The following is an 18,358-nucleotide window of genomic DNA, read 5'->3' on the forward strand; positions in this document are numbered from 1 at the left end:
ATATATATATATATATATATATATATATATATATATATATATATATATATATATATATATATATATATATAATATATAATATAATGAGTCTATTTTCGGCCTTTTTGATTCAACTGACAATCCTTATGAAACCTGGCAGGTAGAACAGGCTAAGCTACACGCTAAATGAGGATCCTTCTCATCATTTGCTGTTTCAGAAAAGCATAAAATTTGCAGTCGCTATGTTTTCATTTCTTTCGGGGAGGTACTTCAATTTATTGAACCTGTTCCTGTCTTTAAGACAGACCGGTTCGGAATTTCGAGGAATTTTACTTCAATAAAATTAAGCAGATATATTTCTAGAATAATGACCAGTACCTTCAGCACATAGAATCTTAAAAAATCCGTTGGTGGAATCTTACACATGTCTGGAAAGATGGAAAAAGAAACATAAAGCTACCTGTGGAGATGAAGTTTTTTTCGTAAAACAGAAAGGTACATAATAGAAAAAGAATGACATTATCTTGTGAAACTGTTTGACCGTCATCCTACTAAAAAGAATCAAAAACCGATGAAAGCGATTCTTTTATCCAAACCAATATCAATTTATCGAACGAAGAGAAAAACGTCTACGCTAACTTATCAATCTGTAGTCAGGAAGAAACTGCGCTTCGATTGTTTTAACCAAGTAATAAAAAATATGAGGTGACATAAGATGGATAAATTAATACTAAGTTTTATGTTGAAGTCACACAGCTGTAGATTGTCGAGAAAGATTTTCAGTTATTACAACAGGGGATATATTTGCTTCATTGTACAAAGCCAAGTTATAGCAACAAATTACAATAACCGAATGCTAAATTTCGATGCTTAACAGCAAATCGTCTTCAAATGCGTAATTATATGCATAAGATTTAAGGAAGCATAAGCAACTGAAAAGGTTTTGCAATTAATTGATTAGGTTTTAGACAAGAAGTCCAAGAAAAGTGGTTTTAATGAGTAGGTCAAAATTGCATGCTGAAAATGAAACTTAAAAGAGGACTTAATTAAATACACCTAAATTAAATACGCCCTGAAGCTTAGGTGAATCAATGTTTCAGAGCAACATAAATCGGCTTGCGATTCAGAATTCTCTTCATGACTAGTGAGCATTGATTTTGTTCCACCCTTTTCCCTTTTTCGCTTATCATTTCAACTGTACTCTTTAACCAGTGACCCTTTGTTCCGCTTTACTGTCTATTCATTCTTGAGTTCTTCATTGTAACCTCAGTCCAGCTGGAACAAAAGTTCTTTCGGTAAGTTACATGCTATGCTGACAGTTCCCAAAATCAAAATGCAACATAATTGAAATGCTAGTGAAGATTAACTTCTGCAACTCATTACTGCAAATGATTTGTAAAAAAAAAAAAAAAACCCAAAAAATTATAGGCCATTTGTAGGAAATATTTATTTCGACAGAAGAAGAAGAAAAGACATGAACCTGAATACAAAGTATTTTCCAGTTTACTTTTTGTGAAAGGTTTTTTTATTTTTGATAAAGAAGTTCCAGATTCATTTTTTTAACGGAAACACAAAAAGAAATTGGAAAGCAAAAAAATCGAATCAGTGATCCTAGCAGGTCACCGAAACCGGCTTTTTTTCTCCCTTCTCTCATTTAAAATTAACTGTTAACTGTAAATAATAAAGTGACCAAATAAAACTCTTGCGTAATTCGACCAAGCATTTGTTTAATTTAATCTAGACGCTGTTTTTCAAGGCGTAAACTTCCTACACACGTAATTCATTATACCACTAGATTTAACACAGTTAAGCTTAATTTAAATGTTAACATTTACCAGCTTTGTCAATTCTACTCACCGAGGATAAGTTACGATTTCAGTTTTCTGAGAAGTCGCGCAGCCAATCACAATGATTGGATTTGTTATGCCGAATATGAGGGCAAACATTTGCCAACAAGCGAGGACAGATTCGGTGATGGCTACAAGGTGAAATGCTGCACAGAATTGATAAGACCACCCACGACGCTCTTATTCTTCGTACTACGCGTCAACAATGCGCAATGAACACTAGTTAATGTGTGGTCCTGATCATTATTAACAGTAGTTGAATTTTTGCTGGTAGGGAAGTGAATCCGATTTCGCGTAATCAATTGAATATCACGTTGAAGTGCTGGCGTACTGCTTCTGTAGGCAAGAATTTTTTTTTTAACAAATTGAATTTAATACCGGGATTGAAACATGCATCCAATGAAGTATCCTTCTGAAACTTTGGCTTGTTCCGCTCAAGACACCATGTGAAATGAGTAAGATGCATGATTTTTTGTTTTATCCACTTACCTGTAAAAGTATCATGAAGTCTTTCCGGAAAAGTTACGAATGGTGAAGAGAAATGGAAACAGCGAATTTCAGATTTTAAATGTTTGTTCTTTTTTCCCGTTTTGAGAACATATACTGTAACGGTCTTCATAATCGTTCAGTAGCTTACTGGAACATTATCCGGGGAAGATTTAAAAGATTGAATTCGGAAAGCTGACAGACCTTGTCGATCATATTAAGAAAGCAGTGATATTTTTTCCCGTTTTTTTTTTTTTTTTAATTCTTTCACCTGTCGTTGATGAACACATGGCCAGCAGCTTTTTGCTGACAGCTTAACACTTATCAATCTTTTAGCATCCTGGAAATCTCCGAATGAACTTCCGTAGTGAGGAAAATGGCAAGAGATGGCTTAGAGAGCCTACGATGACCGCACCGGTACTCTTACCGCACTGTTTATGACATGTTGTCGAGAAAGTTAGTTTTGATTTTTTCGGTAAGCTTTGCAATGAATGTATAATATAACAGCTCAACCAATAATTGGAATATAATTCTCACAACTGAATTACATTGTTGTTGTGGAGATCAGAAGGTTGACTGCGTCGGAAGAAGATAATGATATACGTCAGCAAAGGTAAAATAGAGTGTTCTGACCTCGTGAGGTTAGAACGTATATAGAGGGAGCTTGTTTACCACAATCCAAGAAGTCAAACCGATTGACCCCAAAGATGACCTTTACAACATTTAAACAAAGGTGTCTAAGATTATTAAAGTAATATATAGCGGTATGTATACAAAGAGCAAAGAGCTGCTTGTAAAATCGAAGAAAGCATAATATAGTTACAGTACTACACAACAGCATGCCCGATCTTCACAATATTAGGACAAGGCGTAAAGAACAGCACAGTTGACTTCATAAAATTCAAAACTCGATATATTCAAGGTGTGAAAAATTTCTCGGTTTTCTGACACGCGTAGCGATTTAAAATTTCTTGATATAATATAGTAGTAGCTAGAGTCGTAAAGTTGGACAATTGTAGGAAGAACAAACGATGACTGTTTTGCATTTCTGTATAGAACGAGTTTTCTTTCCTAAAGTTGTTTTCTTGGGCTGCGATTGTTGAAGTATTAAAAGCCATGTATTTTTATTAGTGATTATCACTACTATGATTTTAGAAAGGGATAATTATCAACATGTCGTTTTTTATCCTTTTCAAATCGCATAACAACGTATATTTTAACATCGCTCAGAACATGAGAGAAGTCTGAGGTATCCCGAGATTTTATTCATAAACTCCAAGGTACACATTACTTATGAATGAATAAAATAACTTTGTAACCAAATTTGTATATCGCATCTTTGATACTATTAGAAAAGCATACCAGTTAATGGACACTACAGAACACCGTTAATGTATCAGCTTACCTACGTAGCTACGTTCTTGTGTTTCTCCTTGGTTGAAGAAAAATATTATCAGATTATCAATGAAACTTGTTTCCAAAAGATATATGACAGTGCTAAAATTGCAAAAATGCAGAAAATCCTTCAGTTCGATCTGACGTATCATTTATTTATCTCATTCATTTTTTTGCATTCTTGAAAAAAATCTCTGTAACCAGTAATTAAGTTGCCGACATGAAGTACTGGAGATGCGCTATTTGTCACAATGCTAAGAAAGTGACAGAAACTGAAAAGATAAACTGTTATAGGAGATACAAATTAAGTCGGTTCAATTATGCTTACCGATAGCTGACCAAAATTGAACCTAGAGGGGTTTAGAAATTTTGAATAAAAATGCATACCTAGTTCAAATATTTTATTTTTTGATGGAATATCAACATAATTTCGACACTATTGATTGAATTTTTCGTGATTGTAAATTGATACTGAGTGATGGCCATTCAAAATAACAGTTTTTTCAATGGTGAAATGGTAGTGATCAAAATGAATGGATGAGAACCTAGCAATCAACAAACAAAATTGCATTTTTTGTGGTCAAGAGGTTAAAAGGAAAAAATGTGAACTTGCAGATTGTGGCATATAGAAAATAAGAATTGGACAATCAAAAACCTGGACTGAAAGGCAACTGGATAAAATTTGAAAACAAAACAGCAAAAAGAAGAAATGTATGCGAAACACTGAGTAGTGGAAATTGACGTGCTTATAGCAATGCTAAAAATTTCAGAAGTTTTTAAAGACGACGCATTTTTTTTCGATCCTAAACAATTTAAATAATTTCATTTTAAAAACCGCTTTAAAGTATTTCTTGACAAACAAAACCGATCAACCTCATTTTGAACTGTTTAGTTGATGGCATATTAGATGTTGCGGCAATTCTAATTTTCTGCTGGTAATGTTTTCGTTTTCTACAAGCTAGATTGTTCCAGAAGTAACTCACTTTCATAAATTTATTCTCAACCATGTCTAGCCATTGCTGAATGAATAAAAGATTAAATAGCTATTCAAATGCCTTTTTTCAAACGCTGTTTCATTTGAAGATATCTAAGAAAAAGGCGAACAGAAGCAAAACTGATGATTCTGGTGCTAAAAAAAGCTCAAAGAAGACTTGAAATGAATTAATTCCGATACCATTTGATCTCGAGTTTTGCTTCAAATACAGCAGCATTAAGTGCCATAAAATGAAATTGAAATGCTAGACAGTATTTCAATTTGAAAACAGACATGACTATACCTGATATGTTAGATATGACAATATTCTCATGAAATGGAGAAGGCTTGTAAAATGGATGAATCAACAAACCGGAAGGTCTATTTAAATGTTAAATTACTATATTTCTTGGAAAGAACTTTTATTGCTCACGAAAGTGTGATATGGGATGGCATGATCTTTGAATCTTTTTCAAAAAAATCCTTTTTGTCGAATAAACCAAGATTTCAATTGAATATTAATGTCACAAATTAAAAATGCATACTCCTAATGCATGCTTGCATTTGTTCAAAATAGGTATTTCCAACATCGGAAGTGGCAACCAAAAATGTCGAAAAGAATGGTAAATTTTGTGAAAAGTCTGTGCATAAATGAAATATCACGTACAGTTAATTTTTCGACTCATTTAGGGGATAATACTTTTAGTTGGTTAAAATTCTACTATTATTAGAAATCAAAAGATTCTACAAATAAGTTGACATATAGTTTCGTACTTTTTTTCAATGAACACAAAAAATCGAAAAGAATTACACAAACCGAGGAGCATTAATTTTTAGTGTTGAAAGTTAATTTAACTTTTTAATATTTAAAGAAGGAATGGGTATTGCACAGCAAAAACGATGTTCATCAACCAACATTTTATTTCTAAATATATCTCAGGTACCACTACAGGAACTTTTTAACCTACTTGTACTGCCAAAATAGCAATGGGAAAATGTTATCCTATTTGCAACCGAAGATAGCTCGTCAAATGACATTAGTTTTAATTGATTAGCAGAGCTTCACTGTAACTGTCGATTTATATTATCGCTTAAATTAATCGTTGTTATTTGTTACTTTGAATAGATATATGGCAGTAAACTCAAACCGAATTCATTACTAATAGTCAGTCAAGATTTTATTATGATTCATTATTATTTTGTTTTATTACCGCTCCACTTACCAAAATCTCTTTTCCAGCAAAGTGATGAAGAAATTTAAGTAAAATGCATCTCAAAAAATCTCATTTCTGTCAATACAAACGAAAAGTATCACAGTTCTTACATTACTAAAAAATAAAAGTAGATTATATTTGAAATTTCTAAGTCTTTCTCATCAAAGAAAAACCGTTCCAAATAAGTACATATATGTGATCAGAAGATCTGTACCAAAAAAGCTTGATAAAATGAATATCCGCTCACACTGCAGTTAATAGGTTAATAGGCAGCCATTGTTTTAGTTGCCTATGTAAAACTTTATAATTAATTTGACTTATGATCTGCTAGATATTGAATTTTACGAAATTCGTCATTTCTTTCGACTACCGAGTTTAATCTGCCATTCAAAAGGAAACTCAGATATTGTGTTAATATTTTGGGAAAAATTTTTTGAGTAATTTCAAGAAAATTTGAACATATTTGAATTCTGTGAAATTTTTTAAATTATGCAAATTTTGAGAACTAAATTAATAAAAATGGTCGAACGAATAATTTGTAATTTATGAGTGAAATTAGGTACGAAACTTAATCTTAAAAAACGAAGATCTTATTTGCACAAAAATTGTTATTAAAAGTTCTGATGGTTATATCACTTCTTTTGAAAATAACAGCAGCTTTTCAAAACTCGCAGTTTGAATAATCGTTGTAAAGTAGCCCGGATAGTAACGGTAATCAATAACTTATATTGGATCAATGTAGTTCTCGGTAGTTAAAATTATTCAAAAATACATGTTATTTTTTTATAGTTATGAAATTTGAACTGTGAACGATTTTTTTTTTTTCTTTTTGTTGAATGAGCTGCTGGGAGTTGCCAATGTGCTTGTAACAGTACATAGAAACATATTCAGCATATTCAGATAGTTGAGCTTTCCACCAAAATTTAAGCCCGTAACAGACACAGATCTTAAGGTTCAACTAAAAATTGAAGCTTAACTTGACACGTTTACGCTCTCGTTCCAAGGTCTGATATATCATAGTGCGCATCTTAAAATTCGGTAGTATCTTCAGAATCAATCACGATTTCTCGGTAATATCATTCGAAAACAGCTAGAGTTTCTGTGTAAGCAAGAGAGAAGCATACGTTATTGGCTCAGTGTAATGTGAGCTAAAAATTGTTGTGGGAAGGAGAACTAAAGCTAGAGAATGTGTGAAATGTGTAAAGGTAACAACAGACTTCAACTTCTCAAAGCTAGTTAAAAGCCCCCTCCAAGTTGAATTCATTGTACATTCTGCTTGTGCCACGTTACACTACCAGTTCCTCTCTCGCTTATCTTCATTACGCGCTAACAATGGTGAGTTCTGCTATTTTCATCTATATCTCCCATTAATATTCTCAATTTTCATTAAAAAAATTAGCAATCCAAAAATCACATAACCCGCTGAAAATTTCAATTCAAGTCCAGTGGAATTTACTTGTTTTTTCAAATGATCCGAGTCGTACGATGAATTTATCTTTATTTTTTATCTGATCTGAAAGTTAAAGATGTTATGTGTATTAGCAGCATCATATGCTTATGGGAAAGGGGACATATGTTCAGGAAGATTGGCTTAGAGCCTTGAAAAGACTTCGTCATGTTAAGAATAATGAAGTAAATTGGTTTCTTATTATCATTTTTGTAGTCAAAAGCAGCGAAAAAGAAATCAAGCAAGAAGAAGTCCGGTTCAGAGGCAGCTCAGTTCGATCAAAAGACAATCCAGGAATTCAAAGAGGCATTTGGTATTATGGACCAAAACAAGGATGGCATAATTGACAAGCAAGACCTAAAAGATCTCTATGCGATGATGGGACAAATTGCATCAGATGCTCAAATTGATGCTATGATCAAGGAAGCTCCTGGGCCCATTAATTTCACTGTTTTTTTAACATTATTTGGAGAAAAATTAACAGGTAATTAATTAACTGGACTTCTAAACCTTAGTATGTTTCTAATTGCAACTCTACCAGATACTATCATAAATCTGGATATTATCATCGTACTATCCATTTAGTGATTTATTTTAATTCATCCGTTAATCAAGTTGCTCATGAACATGCGATCCAATCAGTTAATCATTGGTTCTCATCCATATTTCACAGTAATGAGTTCATTTTAAATAAGGTTCTCTTATCGCTTACTTACCAATCTCCAAATCTTGGTTCGCCAAATTTTCTTCAGAGAATGATGATTTGATCGATACGCAGAAATTTGCTCAGTTATTATTCAATTTTCGCTTAATTAAACTTACACATTTACCAGTAAAAATCGTTTAACTGCTCCTATCATGTTCCAATTTTTCTTTTTTTTTGTAAAAAATCAGAAGTGAAATGCATTATTGATGTTTCAGCAAAATAACAGCTGTCCGATGTTTTCATTCTGTTAATATTTAACTTTTTCATTCATCATCAGCAACAATAGCAACGATAAAAAAGCGTAAATGATTACATATGATGACTTCAGGAACAGATCCAGAAGCAACGATAATCGGTGCATTCCAAATGTTTGATAAGAGAGATTGCGGCAAAATATCAGAAGAGGAGCTACTGAAAATTTTGCAAAACAAACGCGGGGAACCTTTCGATGATGATGAAATCAAGGCGATGTATAAGGTATCATTCATGTTCTACTTAGCACGAAAAACTGTGACCACTTAATTTTTCCTTGCATTACCACTTTTGATCTTGACTTAACTTCCAATCCAATCTGATAGCAGATCTTTTATGAGTCAGTTCGAATTAGCTCATTACTGGTCAAGCAGCACTACGACCAATGACGTTTAGATCAAGTACGTGATCATTAGTGATGTTTTTTCTAATAAATTACTGGTGCTAGTCTAGCGCTGTCAACTATTTCCTTAACATCTAGAAACAACATGACAAGATTTCTGTTTTTCTTGTTTTCACATCATTCATTAAGGGCAAGCCACCAATTGAAAATGGCCAAGTTGATTACAAGGCATTTGCTCATTTGATAACAACGGGAGCTGCTGAAGAACTTGCCAAAGCATAACAACAGCAGCAACTGATGTATATCACCAAAATAAAGTTACGGGAGCGCCTTTTGTATGACTTTTACTCTTAACTTAAATAAATTGAAAAAAGATATAATTAATCGCTCCACGAAACATCATTAATTTCATCACTGTTTATTTACTTATCAAAATGTTCATGTTTAAGTAAGGGCGCTATTGCTGTCGGATTGCACACTTACGTTCCATTCCTTTCTTTTTCCAACTTCATTCACAATATTTCCTTTCTTATAACTTTTTTCGATTTCCATTAGATATTTTGTCCATGCCCACTTTTTTTCTATCAAACTCATTCGCTTCTAATGATTATGCTAGAAGCAGTGATCCAATAATTATTTCACATTGGGAATTTTGTTACCGCTCTTTCTGGAGTCGGCGGAAAAGTGCCCTTTTATATGTTCGGTAATGTTAAATAAAGGGAAATAAACGACAATAGTGATCCGGCAGCCTTCGCGCACAAACTTGATGAACGATTTTTTCTAGCCACCTATTCGCGTTTATTATGTAATGTTAGATTCAAACTTTAATTTTACTACTGCTTCTGTTCTACATCACTTTCTCCGAGATTTTCCATTTTGCGAATTGTATATTTTTAAATTAACGAAATAAAAGCTTTAAAATTTAAATGATACATATGAAATTGTGTAGTGGCTATTACAGCACACTAAAAAAAAAAAAAAGAAAATTCAACCGAGGAATGCTGCTGATGAAGTGAGAAATAAAACTTTGGAACAATATTCATTTATTAAAATGAACCATTATCATAGTCCGCCACAAAAAGTTGCGTTTTTTTTATTTTTCCTAATTAGCAGTTATCCAATTACCGAAACATACGTCATTTAGGCTTACCGTCGTTTTCTTGTCGTGTTAAAAACATAAAAAATAAGTGAAGTTAAGTCTGTATAATTTGATTGCACCGAAAAACATGATTAGAACATTTGAACTAACGAACAGCATTATTGGCAATCAAATAAACGGTACCGTAGCGGGCAGCAAGAATGTTTAGACATACAATAACGGCTCTCCATCAGAAATGACAAAGTGCTGGAATGTGGAATGGAAGAAACGGATGAATAAGGTTTGAAAGTGCGATGAAATAAAATCAGAAATTAAATGGAACCAGGAGATTGACGTGATCTGCCAAGAGCAAAATTTTGGGAATCAAGTGCTACTATCACTCATTGAGAATTGAAAGAATACTTAAGTGAACATAAAGAATAATTAAAATGCACAATGGGAGTAGTCTTCTTTTGTAGAACATTTGGTTTTCTAGTTGATTCATATCCTATAAACGATGTAAATTCAAGTATTCTTGAAATATTTGTCAAATCAATCTACCTCTTGAAATTCCATAAGACAATGTGACAAAGCCTAGGTTTATCAAAAACTGGAAATGATTGTACTCATCGTCATTGTGTTCTGTCATATCCATCTTTATACTTTACTCCTTGCAAGTAATGCAAAAGGCCATGAAAATGAGCGCATCCTTTCAAAACGTCTAAAAAGTTATTAAATGATCTTTTCCAGATAAGAAGTTAGTTTTTATACTTAGGGTATCAGAAATTTCATAAATTTAAATTAGTTTTTGAATAAATAATTGAAATGCGACATATTATCTAAACTGAACCAACGAATTTTATTAGGAAAAAAAAGTATTAGAGATTGCCAGGTTCTGAACTTTGCTAATGAAATAAAGTATGTCTAGTTACAAAGCCTGGAGCATATGGAACTAATTGAAATGTCAATGCATGCCTCACTACTGTGCTTGTCTTGCTTGAAAATTTTTGCAAATGATTAACGACTGTGGCATTTAAGAATACTTCTCCTCCATAACAGCTGGCAATATGGAACTTTATTTGGGAAATTATTTGTATGATCGTTCTAAAAAATCAACATTTCTAAAAAAAAAAAAAAATCAACACACACTCCAAGAGTCAAGTCAATTGCTTACAGGTAACTGTTTCCAGAGAAGCTGTAACTGTTACAGCTCTACTTTACAATTACAAAACAGAAAGTGACGATAGGTACCACATGAGAAGAACTGCTACACAAGCAAAGATAAAAACTGCTGTTGCAATTGAAAACCATTGAATGATCGTCATAGAATTATGACTACAATGAAGTTTGCATGAGAGACTGAGAGACAGAGCTAAGTGTTTAATATCCACACACTTACGTATTTAAAAAACAAATTCTAAAGAGTTATAATTTAGAAAGTTGACATTTTTCCGCCATTTAACTTACCATCATTCCAGGTGGCGATTAAAGGATTACACTAGTTTAGCACAGAACTAATTAGATTTGATAAAGAAACAGATAAAGTTTGCTATAGACATTTAGGGATGGATTATATTTAGATCCATGGGTTTCTGAAATATTGTAATGTTTTTATAGCTCTCCAACCAACTTCCAACCATATCAGATTCTTTTACAAATGATGGTTAACAATTTGTTTATATGATGAAAGGTATTTCACAAACATGTAAACTCTAGTCTTAAAATAAAGTGAAAGTTAGTCGATTTTCGAGTCACTTTTTTTTTTTGTTTTGAAAAACTCGCGAGTTCCTTATTCTTATTTTTTTTCTCGTTAAGGAACTTAGAAATAATTGCTTTAATAATTGTTGGCAATTATTAAAACAATTATTTCTAATAAATAAAAAATTCTAATCAATTATTTCGTAATAGCAATTATTAAAACAATTATTTCTTTTAATAATTGTTTGCAATTTCTCGCTTTCCTCCTAGCATATACATTTCGGTTCGAGATCGGTGCATTCATGATTTACGATCATTTCTTCTCATAATAATCCTATAACAATTTGTTTTCGCAGCTCTTACATATCCTCAGATCAGCAAGAAATGAAAACATTTGATGGTGAGAACTCTACATGCTACCGTAAAGCGATCTGAAAATAAATTTCCGATTCAAGTTTTTTGAAGAAAAGACTTTCCTCACTATTAAATATATTTGTAACTCTCCCACCAAGCAATCGTCCATTCCTTTTTTTCAAGTGAAACAGAAATGTGGAAAAAAAAAATTCTGTTGTTGAAAACATCATCCAAAAAAATTTTCAGAAAACTGAAAAACTGATGAATTTTTGATAAAAGGCTAAAACATTTTTTGCCGGTTTTCCAACCTTCTGATTGTCAAGAGGGGTACAGACGAAGGCATCTTTTCCCAATTAGAAGCAAATTAAATGCACTGCCAGTAGCGGAATCATGTGAAAGAAAATCATAGAAAAGGAATTTGAGGATAAGTCATAACATCGGAAGTTTTTGATGATTGATGCTGTACTGTAGAATCCTAGATGAATTCACTGCATCTCGAGTGCACAAACTGTTGGTGTTACATTTTCATTTAAACTACAATACTAAACATAATTTGAATTTCCTCAATTTCAAATCGAATGTGGTAAAGGAATTATTAACAACTATTACTTACTGATTAACGATAAAATCTGGTGTTATGTTAGAAAAATCCCATAGGATCTGTTCAATACAATTTTTCTAGAATAGTGTTGAAGGCAGAGAAGCACGATCATTGTATATCAACGGATCAAGCCCAGATATGAATCAGATGTGATAATCATTGCAGGGATAACATAAAACTTCCTGGAATTTCAGACTAATGACTTCTTCAGGTATCCAATATTGAATAATTTAAACGGGTATTTGTAAAATGATAACCAAACGACATAAAAAAAGATGATGTTATGTAGAACATCTGCTGATGCTGAGTATTTCACACCTTTTATTTCCCTCGTAATTAAAGGTAGCAGAACATTCAACGTAATCACAGGGACTTAAACTTTTTTTGAGATTAATAATGTTAAAGGAATAACCAGTATTTAATCGATATTTACGCAGAATCCCTGGTCTAAGACATTTTTAAATTATTGCAATGATAACAACTCGTAGCAGATATTGGTGATTGCAGTATCGATTTTCAACCGGCATTGTTCGATAACATCTGCTTCTTTCAGTTCAAGACAGTTAGCAGTTGAAAAGTTAGAAGTAACACTTAAAAACGGCTAAAAAGTACAAAACTATGATAGAAGTGGGAAGCGGCGAAGGAAGGGAAGTGATCAATTAAACCACAAAAATAAACAGGTTGCACTCTCAGGTCACCAAAAGAACGCGTGTCACTGATAACTGCAGTGATCACAACATTTTCAGATTAGAACATTTTTGATAGGAATGATATCAATCCAGACGTCAGGAGAGGTCTAGAAATTGTGTGGCAAAAATTCGCTATAAAAGTATTGGTTTTCTGGAAAATATTTCCCATCAAGTCCATTCTGCTGTAGATTTATAAAAATTTGCAGTAAGATACGCTTTTTAGTAAGCATTTTAAGACTAAAGTCTCGTTTGTAGATAGAGCTACATACACTACTTTTATAAAAAAGAAATGTATTTTGTACAGCAAAAACCACCTCTTGAAGTACAAATTTGCACAAAATTTGCACAAAGGCACAATACAAAAGAAAATATTCAGGATAGCTAAGAGTTCACAGGACGGAATACCAACTCTATTTCACAGTACAGCTTGGAAAAGAACCACATCATTGAAAATTGGCTCTACAACTTTACCAATCCAAAACACACAAACGCAAAAACTTAGAATAATCCCAAACTTGTAGAAAATTTGGAAGAAAAAAGCGCAGTTCTGAACAGCAATCTTAGTCAGTAGTTTGTGATAAACTAGCTTGATCTGAGGACCATCCCTCCAACTTACCTTTCGCCCAAAGCCAAAACATAAATGCGCCCAATATATAAGTGGTTGGTGTAAAAAAAAAACGGTATGCCATTCACTGCGCAACTAAAATGATTTCGAATCAAGTTTATTTTTTTACCTGATGAGAGATTGCCAACAATATTTTGGGAACTTGTTTCTAGAATAGAAAGTCAAACAAGCAAAAATTATAGCAAGAAGAAAGTTCCTGGTTTGCATTTCCTGTCGAAAACCTGGCAAACAGGGTAAGGAACTAAATTAGTTGAAACAATAGAAAAACTGCAAAATGACCTGATTTTTGACGATTGCACCAACAAATAACGGACTAATCATTACTGACAATGTAGCCAATGTGTTCGAGAGAGCCATAAGATGACTAGCATACTATAAAAACTTGGCTGATTTCCATTTTAAATTACTAAATTTCATTACACATTACAAAGAACAAAAAGTCTTTCAAAACTTATGCTTTTAGCTTTAAAAAGCTGGTTTAGCTTTAAGAAGCTAAACCGATGCGTGTCCACTGCCCGATTTTTCGAACATCTTTCTTCTTCGACTCGAAAACATAGCACGACTGAATTAAAAAAAAAAAAAGAAAATCTCTGCAGTTATCTGCGGAGCGATATCGAAACTGACGGAGAATACACTCCATGCAAAACCACTCAAACCAATAGAAATTATTAGTGAAATAAGCACCAACAAACTGAGACATTTTTGTTATTGTTAGCAACAAAAATGCTATTTCTCCCAATAATCCTGAAAATTGAATTCATGAGGAATCGTAATAATTCGGAATGATTTCAGGATAGCTAAAGAGCAGAAAGCCGTTAAGACGAACGAAATATAATAAAAATTTCCAACTAACCTAAACAATAAAAAACTTTTTTGGCTTTAATAGTGGATCACATACTCTGGCTCTTCTTAAGACAATCAACGAAACCACCAGTGGTCAGAAGCACAGTACCCATAACAAAATACGGTAGGGACGACAGAGATCCAGCCTGTCAACTCAAAAGCAATTTCACTTGAAAAGTTTTTTAATATCACAAAATGAAAGAAACATAAAAAAAGAGGCCATCTGTCAACATCTATCCGAAAATTACTTTTCCACGATCGTAACTAATCGAATTTTCCAGATTGTGGCAAACTTGTCAACATTATATAAAATCCCCAATTCTAACATACATGTGCAATAACTATGGCCCAAACAGCTTTACTTGAAAGAATGCGCCTCCATGGAACAACCTGAAATTCAGTGCTTTATATTTTTGAAATAAACAATTGCAGTGCTACTCATCCATACAGAAAATGTATTAAGTGTAACAGAACAGAACAGAACAAAAAAGTTGAGTCAGGAAATTTCGAAAGTTTGGTCTAAGAAAAACTGAAAGTGTAACTAAACCAAGAAATTGAAATACAGTATCACTTCATCAGTTACATTAATGATATGCAATGTTTTTTACAACACCAAGATGTTATTTTTATTCGTATGTTTCAGGATTTCGGTGTGACCATTTTTCCCTATTATCCGAACAACGGAATCCAGAATAATGCATACCACTTGTTGTCCATCTACAGTGGTGACAACGGTATTGTTGATTCATTTGGACGATAGTAATCGATAGATTTACCCTCACTGCATGAATATTGGGAAAATCTAAAAATGCTAGTAGCACGACAAGATATCGCCGCTGTAAATAACATTGCGGCAGGTGTACTTCCGATTCTAAAATTACAATGATGACCGAAGAGAAAAACATCTGAAGAATATTAGAAAGTTAAGAGGCCCGAAAATAACTCCTCGCTATTATCAGTCTATTATTAAAAGCCATTTAACTGTATGTCCTTGCATATGCGTGATTTCAAACAAAAAATTATGTCAACCTGAAAACTATTCCACCACAATATCATACTGATGATTTTTCACAACGCTCTCGAATTTGGTTCTTAAATAGAAAATCATGATTGATCCGAAAGTTTGATGCTAAATTCCAACCGAAATTGCGCAGGATGATCCCGGTAAACTGATTTTCGGTATTTTTTAGTTCCTACAGATATCCATAGCTGAAGTATATTTTAATTCACGAAAATCGATTTATTCAAAAAAAAAAACACTACCAAGAGGTATTTCAGGCATCTCATTCTTATTTGCGTAACTCACCAAGAATAATGCCATGCAAAGAATTCTTTCCATCATTGAAATCAAAATTTCAATTTACAAACAATATTACTGGCATACCATAGACAACAAATTCAATAGGTTACTTTGTGTGGATAGCTTCAAAAGCAGAACGATACGGTGCATTTAAAAGGTAATAGTTACTATTACGACATCAACGACATCAACCACAGCTGTTGTAATTTAAATGTTACAAGATGATACCTGAGGTTGAGTCGATCAGCCGTAGTTGATGTACCATAGCGTGATACGAACAACATACTGGTCCGAGTTGATTAGATTGCTGACGTGCTTAGAAAAGCGCTATCCTCGTTTCAATACTGTTCCTTTTATTATCGTTCCCTTAGAGAGTAAGCTTTCGCTACTAGACACCCACATTAACATACACAAGCTCACACATAACATAAGCAAGTGTCACTAACCAATCAATTTCGCTTTCATTACTGTCACAGTTGTTCATCGTGAAGACTCGACGTAACTAGCATTTGAGCTTAGTTAATTGTGATGGATGGCATCAAAAACAAAATAAATACCACGGTAACATAACTGCAAACAGTTCATTACTGATAACAGTACTGTACACCGATGGAAGGATGCTACATTCGATGACTACTGGTAACAAATATATCGATGTTCCAACGCGGTAGTCTATCTGCAGAAAGAGTTATATCTTATTTCTTCTTAATGAATTTTAATTAACATTCTGAAACCTTTATTTTATGGATTTACCCCCTTCCCCTCCCCTCCTCCCTGAGACTGAAACTGTTCTTGTAATTATCAATAAACAGAAGGAAAACAAATGGACGTATTGTGGAGTATGAGTTATTCGTCCTACTTGCAACTTGAACATTAAAGGAGCAAGCACTTGCATCTTTTTATCATGAACAATTTCCATTTACTTACATAAATATTCAGCTAGTTAATAATGAAAAGTAAAATTATTAACTTATGACTAGTATGTGTCGAAATTTGTTTGGTTCTCTTAGATAGGAAAAAACAAAGTTTAAAAAGTGTTGAAAAGGCTTAGTAGACATGAAATTTCTGTGAAACTACAGAACTAATTTATTATCTCCAATTCGTTTTCTTTTATTTATAGGAACCTCTGATCACTTACTAAAAAATTCGTTTCCATGCTTTAAAAATAAAAAGGCAAGAAATGGTTTTATGAACATTTCAATTTCCAAAGGCTTTTATAGAACGATGATAAGCTTTTTTATCAATAATACTATAGTTATTAAAGAAAGCAACATTTAAACAATAAAATAAATTTAGCACTGTTGTCATTTCAAGCAGTCATTTTTGCTCTATTTTTTGGTGCAGTCAAGATCTCATCTGTTATAAGAATTGCAAAGAGAGATGCACAAGAAATCATTACCACTATTATCGGAAATTTCCAGATTTTGATAGAAATACAGTTGATTAGATTTAAAAAGAATGATAAAACTCTTCGTAGCTAAAATTTCCATATCGTTTCAAACATGCCTGATAAGCCTAACACATATCTAACCAATGAAAATAAAACTTCCTGTTGGTTAATTCGTCTTCCATCCTTACAAATTCATCGCATACAAAGAAATGTTTCCCAAATTAATTTTATTTAATTTTTAGGAAACCCAAGGAAAATTTTTCAAAGATTTTTGTTAGATGCTGAAAGAAAGAACTACCGATAGATTTCAAGCACATCGCAGAATATAGGAAGATACACAACCCTCTTCTTGATTGCATGCACCAAAAGAATCCCAAAATGGTTAACAACCTCGCAGTTTCTTCGTCACAACTCTCTGCCGTATTTCTTAAAGAACAAAAATTCAATTCCACTATTTCTGATTGAACTTTGGGATTCGGATGTGAAGTCCTCGAACTACCAGGATGTAAAATTCAGTTTTTTCCAACGAAGACATTCTATACTAGAATGATCAAAGCAAAATATTAATTTGTTGTCCAAATTTTTATTCTTTTAGCAGATTTTACAGCACCATTTCCTTGTCTCACTTAATTTGAACAACAATTAAAATGATTGGGGATTCCCAGTGCAAAAAACAATAAATTTCAAGATTACATATTGAAAGGAAATCCGACCGCGTTTGCATTTTCATACTGAACCATGACGTTTTTAATCACCCAGGAGTGTTTAAAACCTCGAAACACAAAAAAAAAAACCTACCACAAAAATGAAATTTTTATGCTTCCTGCAGTTAATCAGAATGAATCCTCAAATGGTTTATGAAATGTCACCAGAACTAAGTGTGAAACTCATAGTTCAGCCAAAATAACCACCACCGAAAAGCGAACCACTCAGACAAGATTTTTCGTATTTAAGAACTATGGTGTCAATTACATGCATATGTCATTCCTTTGAATCAGAATCAATTCAAAAGAGCAATTGTAGACAGCATGGAAATGATTATATTTTAAAAGTAAAAGTCATGATAGGAAAATCGATAGCAGTTCCAACCCTGGAATATGGGGAAGTTGAAAACCAGCCTTTTCGTGGATTAAATTAT

General features: G+C 33.0%; 3 protein-coding genes across 3 annotated transcripts; 1 reads left to right on the forward strand and 2 right to left on the reverse strand.

Moving 5' to 3' along the window:
- Positions 1-7,147: 7,147 nt before the first annotated feature.
- On the forward strand, positions 7,148-9,214 carry LOAG_03316 (myosin regulatory light chain 1). Its single transcript, XM_020446286.1, has 4 exons — positions 7,148-7,229; positions 7,558-7,825; positions 8,376-8,524; positions 8,832-9,214. Exons 1-4 carry the CDS (start codon positions 7,227-7,229, stop codon positions 8,922-8,924), a joined length of 513 nt encoding a protein of 170 aa, XP_020303352.1. The 5' UTR covers positions 7,148-7,226; the 3' UTR covers positions 8,925-9,214.
- A 3,622-nt stretch (positions 9,215-12,836) lies between these two features.
- LOAG_03317 (hypothetical protein) lies at positions 12,837-14,044 on the reverse strand (the record flags this gene model as incomplete). Its single annotated transcript, XM_003138854.1, has 3 exons — positions 12,837-12,974; positions 13,679-13,762; positions 13,967-14,044. The coding sequence occupies 3 exons, from the start codon at positions 14,042-14,044 to the stop codon at positions 12,837-12,839; spliced, it is 300 nt and encodes a 99-aa protein (XP_003138902.1).
- A 135-nt stretch (positions 14,045-14,179) lies between these two features.
- LOAG_03318 (hypothetical protein) lies at positions 14,180-16,114 on the reverse strand (the record flags this gene model as incomplete). The annotated part of the gene is made up of 7 exons (XM_003138855.1): positions 14,180-14,249; positions 14,344-14,431; positions 14,586-14,676; positions 14,861-14,920; positions 15,307-15,435; positions 15,576-15,621; positions 16,059-16,114. 7 exons carry the CDS (start codon positions 16,112-16,114, stop codon positions 14,180-14,182), a joined length of 540 nt encoding a protein of 179 aa, XP_003138903.1.
- Positions 16,115-18,358: the final 2,244 nt, after the last annotated feature.

This window comes from Loa loa (genome assembly GCF_000183805.2).
Source record: "Loa loa unplaced genomic scaffold supercont3.171, whole genome shotgun sequence".
Classification (NCBI taxonomy): domain Eukaryota; kingdom Metazoa; phylum Nematoda; class Chromadorea; order Rhabditida; family Onchocercidae; genus Loa; species Loa loa.